Genomic DNA, 12,522 nt, shown 5'->3' on the forward strand with positions numbered 1-12,522 from the left:
AATAAAATAATTCAATAATCAAAACTTAGAACAGAAACTATAACAATAAGGAACAATCAGCAATGTTTTCCATTAGTAATGCCACTGCTGCACACAGCAGTAAGCAATAAAAGAGAAGAATTGCAAGCAGGAAGCAATTAACATTGGAAGGAACCTTTGCTGAATGGAACATTTCATAAATAGAATAGAATTGTGGTGGAGAACCTGCAGCCCAAAGGCTGTATACAGCCCCCAGCCTAATTTCCCAAGGGTCGTCAGGAATGCTAGCTTCAGCACACCCAATGACTTCTGCAAGTTTCCTTTGGGGGGGGGGGAATAAATATGTTGGTTAGCTTTCCACACTACCTGGTCAATGTTCAGATGGCAGCAATGGCAGTAATGCACATGCAGGAGAACCTTGGCCATGGAGAATTCATACTATGTTATGCAATAACTAAAACTTCCATTTAAGTTTATTGAGGGGAAGTATTTATATATATTTGCAGATTTATAAACCTATTCACTGCCAAAAGCTATCAGAGCAGCGTAGAATAAGATAAAAGTAAGCCTTTGCACCCTGAATGCTTCTCAGGTGTTTTCATTTTTTCCTTGTTAGAGTTTAAATTATTGAGATTTTCAATTTTGGAGTTTAATATATGTTTTACATTTTTTATTGCTGCAAGCCACTTTGAAACCAAATGGTGAAATGCTGGATATAATAAATGAATAAAGAAATGTAAATGTGTTAAAATACAAAAGAAAACAGTTTCTTAGCAGTACTAAATGACTACCGGTATAGCATGGGTAGGCAAACTAAGGCCCAGGGGCCAGATCCGGCCCAATCGCCTTCTAAATCCAGCCCATGGACGGTCTGGGAATCAGCGTGTTTTTACATGAGTAGAATGTGCTCTTGTATTTAAAATGCATCACTGGGTTCTTTGTGGGGCCTGCCTGGTGTTTTTACATGAGTAGAATGTGCCCTTTTATTTAAAATGCATCTCTGGGTTATTTGTGGGGCATAGGAATTCGTTCATCCCCCCCCCCTCAAAATATAGTCCAGCCTCCCACAAGGTATGAGGGACAATGGGCTGGCCTCCTGCTGAAAAAGTTTGCTGACCCCTGGACTATAGCCTGGAAGCAACCACACCCTGTTTCTTTATTTGTGAACTCCTCATCAAAATTTTATTGGTATGGCTAACATGAGGCTATGGTAAATGAATTGTGGCCTATGGTAAACAATGGACAGATGTACCATATGTTACATCTGCTTGACTTTAACTTGCTGTGCTTTTAAAAACATATTTTCCCAGTTTGCACCGCGTTCTGATGGATTTACAAAATCAGCAGCTAAGCCAACTCTCTGAATGGTTAGCTAAAACAGAAGAACGAACAAAAAGGATAGAGTCAGAGCCCTTGGGACCTGATTTGGAGGACTTAAAGCGGCAGGTAGAAGAGCATAAGGTAAGCAAAGTCAATAAATTTCTTGAGTCCATTTGTTTCTAGGGGATATGTAAATTAAATATATATATATTTGAGAAAATGCCAACATAGTATTCTTGGGAAATTGAAACATTTAATAAAATGCAAATCCAGATTGAAACTGAACAAAACCTTCAGAACATGACACAGAAATTCTGGATTTTCTATTAATAAGACCAGGATTCTCATCATTTTCTTCTTTCTTTCACACAGCCACTATTCACAGAATAAAAAGTGGGCTGGGGTGCTAAGCGAAAAGGGAATTTCAATATACTATTTACTGGAAAACACAATAATAACATTTCATATTTTATTATTCCCTCGGTTTCTTTTGCTATCTTGTACTTTCCTTCTAGAGTCCTCCAATTGCAAATCGACACTATTAGTTATTATAATTGGGATTTCTAATCTCATTAGCAGTGCTGGGACTCTGAGCATGCAGCCCCCGAGCACTGTAAAGTATTCTAACTGAGTGCCTGCCTTTGTATTGGAAAAGATGTGGAATGTTTTTGAAAAATGAATTTAATTATAAAAACAATGAGCTAGCACATAGTGAACAAAAGATTTTAGTACAACTGTCTTTTTTGTTGTTGTTAGCTTCTGCTATACGTAAAGTCTGCAAGCCTAAGCCTATATCCAGTTTGAGTGAATGGGTTTATTTTGGTTGACAGCTTGATTCCTCCTATAAATAAAATACATAAACCATTATAAATGAATGCAACTTACTTTTCATGACTAATTAAAATAGAATGACAATTATTATACTATTATTATTCATAAATAGGCAGGGAAGTATTTGACTGAACATCATACTCACCATAAAGGTAAAGGTAAAGGGACCCCTGACCATCAGGTCCAGTCGTGTCCGACTCTGGGGTTGCGGCGCTCATCTCGCTCTATAGGCCGAGGGAGCCGGCGTTTGTCCGCAGACAGCTTCCGGGTCATGTGGCCAGCATGACAAAGCCGCTTCTGGTGAACCAGAGCAGCGCACGGAAACGCCGTTTACCTTCCCGCCGGAGCGGTCCCTATTTATCTACTTGCACTTTGACGTGCTTTCGAACTGCTAGGTGGGCAGGAGCTGGGACCGAGCAACGGGAGCTCACCCCGTGGCAGGGATTCGAACCGCCGACCTTCTGATCAGCTAGCCCTAGACTCTGTGGTTTAACCCACAGCGCCACCTGGGTCCCCCATACTCACCATAGCAGTACATAAAAATTAGTTTCCCCACATATATGTATCTATTTATTGCTGTACATATTGATCTTAGCAAAGCAATCTGAAAGAGTCATAACATTTTGTGCACATTTAAGTTTCAGGTGTGCCATACAGATCACAAAGATACCCTTGTTCTGTTCTTCCACTGACTGGATTCAGTAGTTCTCTAAGGCAGGGGCAAAGAAACCCTAAGGTTGCTAGCTTCATAGTTGGGGCAATTAGAATAAGGGCCATTAACTGATTGATAATTCAGGATTCTAATATGTGCTTTTTATCAAATTTTATTTTCTGTATACATTGTCACCTTTTATTGTTGCTATGGCCTTTGGCTAATGCGAATAAAGTTTATTTATTTACTTTTGGCTTCATGAGCCTGATCCTGATCCTCCTCCTCCTCCTCTTCTCCTCCTCCTCCTCTTTCTCATTTCACTGTAAGGTCACAGCACTGGTTAAAGTAAAACACAATGTTAAGAACAGTTTAAAACTACAGTACTTACAACCACAGAAATAAGGCAACTCCTATACATCTCAGGTGTCAAAAAGCTAGGGTAAAGAAGCATGTGTTTAGCTTTTGCCAAAAATTATATAATGAAGATGACAGACACAAATTTTACCTGAATGATACAGCAAGGTTTCTCCTGTGCATCTAACCTATTCTGCATCCATACGTTCCAGTTTCAGTGTGGAAATGCCATTCACATATAGCTGTTGAGACAGGGTACAACAGGCTTCCTCAAACTTGGCTCTCCATATGTTTTTGGCCTACAACTCCCATGATTCCTAGCTAGCAGGACCAGTGGTCAGGGATGGTGGGAATTGTAGTCTCAAAACATCTGGAGGCCTAAGTTTGAGGAAGCCTGGGGTACAAGCTCGATGGGAGAGTTTAGATTCCTGGATTAGTGGATCCATGGTGTTTTTGTAGGTAGAGAGATCAGCAGAAATGTCTGCTTCTCTTTAGGTCTGTTATCTAATACCATCACCATAATTATTTTCCTTCACTTCACTCTGGTGTGTTTTGTAACCTTTTATTTCCTTCCCAAAAAGGATGATTAATTCTTTTGTCCTTGAAGGTAAATGCTGCCTTAATGGTTACTTTTTTGTCTGCATTATTTGCCTCATCTGTCAAATTTAACACTTGGCTCAGCTTCTAATGTTTCATTTTCTCTTTCTTAACCCAGATAGGGGAAACAGACCTTAAAATAGTGATCATTCACTTAAATAAACTAGAATCAATCAGATGGTTCACTCTTAAGGCCAGGGCTTCTACATTAATCTTAATATTCTTCTAGTACAGAAGGAAGCATCTTCTGGAGCCTATGAGCTGACCAAAATGTCTAGTTATCTAAAAAGCACATCCTAGGAGATACAGAGATCAATGGGACTTCCAAAATCCCTTTGACCCCCTATATGAGGAGTAGTTCCCCTCCTGTAACTATAATTGATTTCTTGTCAGAAGGTGGTAGTCTTGGCTTGCCCTCAAAGGCATGTCCTCTGAAGTACCTAAATCTTCAATTTTCCAACCAACAATGATGTTTCTCCCACTAGGCTGGGATGCAAATAAAGTAACCAAATGCATAACAAAAGGGATTACCGGTACTTTGAATGCTATCCCTAGTAGAAGGTGTGCCACTTAACATTAGCAGTAAGTGCCACTGACATTACGGCAGACAATTAAAACGCCATTGACTTGGAAACATTGTGTACACTCTGATCAAGCGCTGTTAACCTCAGTGTGTTTTCCTTAACTGTCCAATGGAGAGCTAAGGTACATTATGTACCAAGCTCTTCCCCTTTATAGCATAGTTAATCTACATTTATAATGCAAAAATGAACTCAGGATATGAACTTTCATTCATGAACAGTGGCATAATTGGTGAGGGCTGAGCGCTATTTCTATTCCATTCTTCTCAGGTCCCCTGCTCAAACACAAAAATAGCCCTTGCTGTGGGGCAGGCAGCTGTGATTGGAGGCATTTCCAGGCCCCATCTAAGCATCTTTCCTCACCAGGGACTGGAAGAATTGCCACCAGTCCCAGCATCCATGGCAGAAAATAAATGTTCTATGAGGTGAAGAGTAGACTATAGAAATGTTAATTCAAATAAATAAACTGTAAACTCCACCTCCAAGTCATAACTTTTGGTGTTTATGTGAAAAATTTGCAGCAGGTTAAAACGTAAGTTTGCTAGAAGTTGTTGATTTTCAAACTTAGTCTGATTAACATATTGAACATGTAAACAAATCAATTTTGGTTCAGGGCTTATGATTGCAGGATACTGAATTGTGTAACCTGTATATATGTTGTTGCAAACCAGCTTAAGTGCCATGAGATTAAGTTATTCTTTCTTTCTGGTGAAGGATGGTGCCACTGCCATTATTTCCTTGGCATAAGTCATTTCTTAGACAGTATCAAATATGGTACATGATATTACAAAACAATATATGTTGACAGTGTTCTCTTGAATACATCAAGCTACCATAATCTTGCATCCCATCCAACATACTGGTTTCCTCTGTATATGCTGAATTTTGCAAGAATGAATTCTGTTGTAAATTCCACTCTCCTCTCCCAACAGGAGGACTGATGGAGATTGGACAAAAATAGAGTTTGGAAAGTGACCTTAGAGCAGTCCTGCTTTTTCTTATATCCTTTGGATTCTTTTGTTGCATTTCATAATTTAATTTTTAATTTGTCATGAAAAACCATTCTATCCCCTAGATAGAAAGTGAAGAGCTACTGTAGGAAAGAGACCATTTTTTTTGGTCCTGGTACACTTTATTATTTAATTATGCGTTTATTTACCATTTTAGGGCTGTGATTCTTTGATTTTAATCCCAGATTTAAAAAAAATGAAATTAATTATAATACCTAAAGCACTGATTATATCCCCTTTCCCCAAAGCCTTCAAAAACATGTGAAAGGTCCCAGGACTTTTAGGTTGATTAATACCTTGCCCCCCTGCCCGCAATTGGATAAGAGAGCTGAGCAATGGTTAGGCAAACATCTACATCTCAGCTGATGAAAAGCATCAAAGGAAGCTCCTCAGAGGTCAATACAGTATAACCATTTAATACCAGACTCATGAGTGCTAATAAAAAGCAATCCCACCAGAGAAAGAGTCAAGTCCACACACTCTCTGTTTAAGGGAAACATTATTATTGCACTATGAAACAGGCAGCTAGAACATCTTTATAGCCATACCACATGGATATATATTCACTAAGCACAACAGTAACTGTAATGTTTGTAGTATAATGTGCGTGTTTACTCAAAGGTGTCAGGGACTGGCAGGACACAGATGAGTGCAGAGGGAAGTGGGGCTGGAGTCCGACTCAGGAGAGGGGGTCAGTGAATTGTGGAGAACTGTACTAGGTAGGAGGCAAGAAGCAGAGGCAGCTTCAGAGCTGGGAGGTGGAGCACAGGATCAGTCGGAAGAATAGGAGGAAGAGGCAGGTCATGCAAATGTAGGGCTCGGTGCATCCCCACCCCCTCCTGTACCACTGTCTCCCAGAACCAGGAGGGGATTGAAGAGGGATGAGCAGAGGAAGCTTTCCACATAGGTATTATCTCTGGCTACATGCATGCAGCCCATTGAGGGAAGGTGCATAAACTTGTGGAAGGGGACTTGTCTCCTGTTGCTGCAACTGCTCCATAGAGCGCAGACCTGGGAATAACTGCCTAGATGCTAGACTGGTGTATGTGTGGGGGTATTCAGAGCCATAGAAATGACTGTAAGTGTCAGCTTTGACAATAAAGAGTTAACTATCTGGCGTGTGCATTCCTTTGGCTGGGGAGTTCCCTTGACAAAAGGTGGGAACTATTGAGTTAATTGGGGCTTATTCCCAGGTAAGTGTGTACAGGATTGCAACTATACTGCCTAGTAAAATTATTTAGGATTGCATATCTTGAAGGTTTGTGAAAATGTGGAAGATATTGGGTGATACCCAACATTTCCGGAACTTTCAGGTCTCCTCCACTATGCAGCCTCCTTCCCTGCATGCTCAAAATCAGAGGAAACCCTCTGGAAAAGATGTGGGGGCAAAAGGGAGAGAGAAAACAGAAGGGCTGTGGCACTGTAAAGGCATACATTTCTGCTAGCTCTATTCACAGTATTGCCCCCCCCCCACTTCTAGTCTGCTTACTTCATCAAAGTATGTAAGAACACATAAGTGATTTGTGTATGTGTGGTTTTCCCCTCCCTTTTTGACCTAGGCCATTCAAGAAGCCTTGGAGCAGGAACAAGTCAAAGTTAATTCCCTCACACATATGGTTGTTGTAGTAGATGAAGCTAGTGGAGACAAAGCTACGGCTGCATTAGAACAACAACTTCAGGTAATTATTAAAGTGGTATGTTTATGATAAATAGCATCACATATTCTACAGGAAACAGTTCTGTTGTGATAAGAACTTGTCATAAATTAAAGGAATGAATTGTTACCGTTTTTTCTTACATCATGAACTTGAGTGTATATAAAAATCTTCATTTTAAAAAAAGTGTATATAGCATGTTGACTGAGTAACTATTACCTTCCTTTCCCATCTATGCCTTGGACATATTGGAGACATTTCTGTCTGTATGACAGCCTGAAGGGTGAAGTGCTAATATAAGTGAAGGTGGAATTGATCTCACTAGAAATGCTAATGTTCCAGGAAGAACTCTTAACCCAGTCAAGAGTCTTGGACACACTCATCCGCTCCCTCACACACAGGGAGAAATTATCAAACTGTTCGTGCCACCTTATTTGAACACAATATACCCCTGGATATCCGGTTTCTTCCTGAGAATAATGCAGGCCTTGTAGTAGTGGTTCACATGTTTGGCCATCTGTTTGGGGCCACACATTAGACCCACATCAAACAAGAATGGTAATGACTTCAAGGCCATATATTTTATGGACTTGTAGGGGCCCTTAGAATGTTACTGGAAAAGTTACAGCTTATTTTCTCAAATGTATTCAGCACCAGGTGAAATGGTTGAGCTTAAAGCAATACTATAGCATATTTACAATGTTCTGCCTTTTCTTTTTAGCATTTAGGAGACCGCTGGGCTACAATTTGCAGATGGACAGAGGATCGCTGGTTTCTACTCCAAGATGTCCTTCGAAAATGGCTGCAATTTACTGAAGAACAGGTGAACAATGTTAGCAGTACCAATTTGTTCAGAGCCAACCCATCCATGAGGCAAGGTGAAGCCTCCAAGGAATGCTTTGCCTGTTGCTGCTGCTGCCAACGTGTCAGTGGCAGCTGTGGTGCATTCCTTGGAGGCTGGATCTGCTGGCTGCCTCCTGGCATCCCCAGCAATGCCATCTCTACAGTAGCCTCTTGGCAAATAGGAGGAACTGTTGGTCTCTTCCCACCCTTGTTCCAGAGGCAGGCCTTCACTCACTCCTTCTTCCCTGGCAGGGAGGACACCATGTTGTGGCTTGTCTTAGGTGCCAAAATGTATTGGCCCAGCCCTGCATTTGTTGCTTGCTTAATAATAGTAATACTTTGCTTAACAATACTTTGTGTATGGTCTTACTAAATGATTTTCTTTTTCTTCTTAAGGGTCTTTTCGATGCATGGCTTTCTGAGAAGGAAGATGCTCTCAACAATATCCATACCACTGATTTCAAAGATCAGAAAGAAATGTTGGAAAATCTACAAAAGTTGGCTGTAGGGTTTTTACATTGTTTTATTTCTCTGTGTTTGTTTATGTGTTTCAAATGTTTATATTCCATCTTTCAGAATAGTCTTCAAGGCATCTCACAACTTCCTTCATATATATATATATATATATATATATATATATATATACACATATATACACATACATACATACATATGCATACGTGTGTGTGTGTGTGTGTGTGTGTGTGTGTGTGCCATAGTAAAACAATAAAATATTTTGAAAAGAATATAGGAAAAATAATCTCTAGGAAACAGGGTCATCACAGTCATGAAACATCAATAACAATAATAGTTATTAAATGCTTGGTTAATAGAAGTGTTTTTATCTGTTGCCTAATAACCATCTAGGTCAAATATGTAACCAAAGGAGTCCCACAAATGACCCAGATCTGAGAACGCCCTATTCCTGATAGCTGTCCACCACTAGGGATGTCAGAGTATTCTGACAAAAACAGAAAAGGAAAAAGGAAATGGCTGTAGTTCACATGTTCATCTGTGGTCAGGAACAAATATCAGTCAAGTGAATATGACTGGATTTTGTTTACACCATTATTAAGTTTTTTAATAGCTGCAAAAACAAAATATTTAACTTTTTTACATTGTTTTGATGTTTCCTTTACACTGAAATGAATCTAATTTATATAAATAGTTACATTATTTACAATTCTGCCCATGCTACTGTAGGATCAATATAAAAGGAGTGCTATACAGTATTAGCCAAGCAGAAATGAAAAACCATTTCAAACCTGGAAAGCCCAACATTCAGCAAATGTTGGTAAATGGCCAAGAACGTGTCAGGAGGTACAATTTGCTGCCTTTAAAAAGACAGCTTGAATCTCACACCCAGCTCTGTTTTCGTATTGGTGCCAAAATAACTGCTGAGGTTGATGCCACACAGACACATTGAGGGGTGGCAGTAGGACGCCTCTTTTGGTTACATAACAGTGTTACAGTTATTGTAGCCTTGCCTCATGTTGTGGATATATGAAAGAGAAAAGTCACTGTGGCCTTCAATATATTAAAAATAAATTAGAAATTATTACAGTAAGTTTGGTCCCATAATCAGACCTTAAAATGTCAGTTTTGTTGTGAAAAAGCGGAAAGGTTATATATTTTAAAGATCTTGCCATTTGATTGTTCAAACTAATTAACAGGTACCTGACAGCTGGTTTAAAATTGCTGCTAAACGTCCCTGCTGACTCACACGGTGACTACAAATTTAATGTTCATTAAAATATGTCACACTTGGAGATCAAAAATTGTGACCATCTGTCAGCATAACCTTAAGCATATGTTGTTCTTGATAAACTGTGCCTAACCCTATGACCTGAGTAAATTTCCATAGGCTAAAATATAACACATATCTATATCAATCTTCAACACAAGCCCCATAATATTGAAAAGGGCAAATACTGGCAGAACAATTTGAAAAAGCAAATCCCTGTTTTGCTAAAGGGAGTATTTGAGACAGAGAGAGATAGATACCAGATAGTGTTCTTTGTATTTGTTAATCTTTTACTTTGACTAAAGTTTAGATTCTACTCAGTACCAGAAATATTAGGGAAATAAAATGAAATTAATTAGAGTTAAAATTATAGCGAGTTCTGTAGTTTAACTACCCTTTGCAAATTACAGTTGCCAGGATTCTTGGGGTGGGGGGAGACATTACTTTAATTATATGGTGTGGATGTGACCCCAATCATATGACAATCATTCAATTAGCATTTGAAAAACTCACCCTTTTTCTTATTTCTGAGAAACATATTTGTTTCCTGTTAATTGAAAAACCTAAGGAATATTGGTACACCCTTTTGATCAACCAGTGTAATCGCCAGAACTAGGTGTAAGAGGGAGACAATCCACTCTTGAGGCATAGCTCATTGATGCAAGTCTATTCTATGACGTGTTTGAAAAGTACCAATAGAAAGACAGTCTATTTTGTTTAGATTCCTTATTTTGAATTTATATACCTTATTCTCTGACATCAGAATGATATCTGATGTGATCAACAACCTTGATGAAAAGAGCAATAATCACAAAAGCAAATCAATTAAAACCTTCCCAAATCCAAATGAAAATAGCACAATTCATGATTAAATCCTTATATGAGAAAAGTAGTCGGATCAGTTTGCTAACCAAAACTAGGGAAAGGCATCCCTTCATTGGCTGTTTCTGCCAACAGAGCACCATAGGGCCAAGGAGGGCCAAGGAGAATCTGTTGGAAAGATCTTAATTATTTTATTATAAATTCTGGGTAAGTGTGAAGATAAGTGGAAGAATACACAGGGATTTCCAAGAGTTTTCTCATTGACTCTTATTTAACACCAAGGGAATCAGTAGCATCTAGATAACCTGGACTATGTTTAAGACTGTTAGAAGCCTATAGTTTTCTTTTTAAAGAAAAAACCATCAAATGGCATAAACAACATATTCAACATCACAGCATCTCTATTATGAGCAAACTAAAGTTAAGTTTGGAAATTATAGCAGTGTTAACTGTTTTTCTGGATAAATTGTATCTGGAGCATTATATTGGTATGTAATTCCTAGGTTGTAATTTAGTAAGTTTTTATTTGCTTATTTAGTGTAGCCTACCTTGTGCCCTCAATATGTTTTGGACTATAAATCTCATCAACCCAAGCCAGAGCTTCAGATACTCTTCCCAAACAACCAGTAGTCACCTTCATAAGAATAACGGGGAGGGGGTTGTATCACATACTTCATTCCATATTAACATTTAAAAGTCTGCTTCATTTGTCATTTAAATGTCTTTTGGGACTCAATTAGTTTAAAGGTCATCTATGAAAATCTGCTTAGAATTGCTGCTTTGCGTGTATATTAGTGAATATACATGCATGAACTTATTTTTAACATTAGTGCTTATATTGTAGGCTTATTGTGGTAACAAATCATAAAATGCACTCAGTACATGTATACCAAAAAACACATGTTGTTCATAATTTCTAAAGGTCTCACTCTAACAACATTCCTTTTTACAGTAAATCATGCTTTTATAGTTGTAGCTGCAAGAAGGACTGTGCAGTAAGCTACACAATAATTCTTTAGGAGCCCCAGAATATGGCATAGAGGCATTATGTCAGGTCTAGGTGCTTGTATAGTCCAATCTTCTCCCCCACCTGTTGCTTACCAGATGTTTTGGAATACAGTTTATTTTCTTGCCCATTGTACACATCACATCATATATTTACTAGCTCCTGCTCTTTTTAAGATGTACCAGTACTGTACTTCAATTAATTAATAGCACGTTTCCTGAATGACTTCTTCTATGTTACAGATACTGAAAGGAGAACTGGAAATCAAGAGAAAGACTATGGATAAACTCAACTCACTCAGCCAAGATCTCCTTTCAGCTGTGAAGAGTAAAGCACTATCTCAAAAGCTGGAAGGGTGGTTGGAAAATGTGGCTCAGCGTTGGGATAGTTTGGCACAGAAGCTGGAGAGCAGTTCTAAGCAGGTTTGTCATCACTATTGTCCTGTCAGCTGATGACAGTTAAATCATATGCTTGTGAAGTGACTGAAGTGGAATTGGCAAAGTTTCAAATCTTTTTTCATTCTGAGTTTGTTATAGACATGAACTTCTTCTGAACTAGAATAGAGGTGTGTGAAACCTGTCCTTTCATTTCCTCAAGGTTTTCCATTCTGCCTCACCAGGCTTTCAGATATTCACAAAATGTCTATGAAATATTTTTGGTTCTCCAAATACCATTTGCACAGATAGGGGTGATAAAAGCTGTTGTGTGAACTGATGTGTATCATAAGGGTAGACTGGCTCATGCACATTTATATTTTACATGTGCACACAAAATTTTCTGGTTCTATCTTTTAAGGATTTTGTTGGGTTCGGGCTTTGTTGCAGTATAAGAAATGGATGCCTCTGCCATGGAACCATAAAAACCAAATGTGACAGAGACACCCAGATGTTTGTTCAAGGTTAACAGTTACTCACATGTAAGGAGAGGAAAATAGGGTGGCTACTAGCAGGGGCGTCGCAAGGGGGGTGGGGGGGCAGGCCGCCCTTAGTTCCAGGGGAGGAGGGGTGACACTTTGGCCGGCCCCTCCCACCCCGCCCCGACGGGCAGACCCGAACGGGGCATGTCGCCTTTCCCCCCTTCCAGCGGCTATTTTTCGGCGGGGGGGCAGCGAGGAGGGGGTGTCATGCT

At 39.3% G+C, this 12,522-nt stretch overlaps 1 protein-coding gene across 6 annotated transcripts in view; it reads left to right on the plus strand.

Annotated features, from left to right (window-relative positions):
* The window catches only part of DMD (dystrophin), a 1,040,101-nt gene that overhangs the window by 388,722 nt on the left and 638,857 nt on the right, over positions 1-12,522 (plus strand). For all 6 annotated transcript variants that reach the window (XM_033147196.1, XM_033147200.1, XM_033147197.1 and 3 more), the window contains 5 exons: positions 1,290-1,440; positions 6,884-7,003; positions 7,701-7,802; positions 8,219-8,326; positions 11,637-11,816. In XM_033147196.1, the coding sequence (XP_033003087.1) occupies positions 1,290-1,440; positions 6,884-7,003; positions 7,701-7,802; positions 8,219-8,326; positions 11,637-11,816 (661 nt within the window). The remainder of the gene's footprint in view (positions 1-1,289; positions 1,441-6,883; positions 7,004-7,700; positions 7,803-8,218; positions 8,327-11,636; positions 11,817-12,522) is intronic.

The sequence above is a fragment of the Lacerta agilis genome, chromosome 4 (assembly GCF_009819535.1).
Source record: "Lacerta agilis isolate rLacAgi1 chromosome 4, rLacAgi1.pri, whole genome shotgun sequence".
Classification (NCBI taxonomy): domain Eukaryota; kingdom Metazoa; phylum Chordata; class Lepidosauria; order Squamata; family Lacertidae; genus Lacerta; species Lacerta agilis.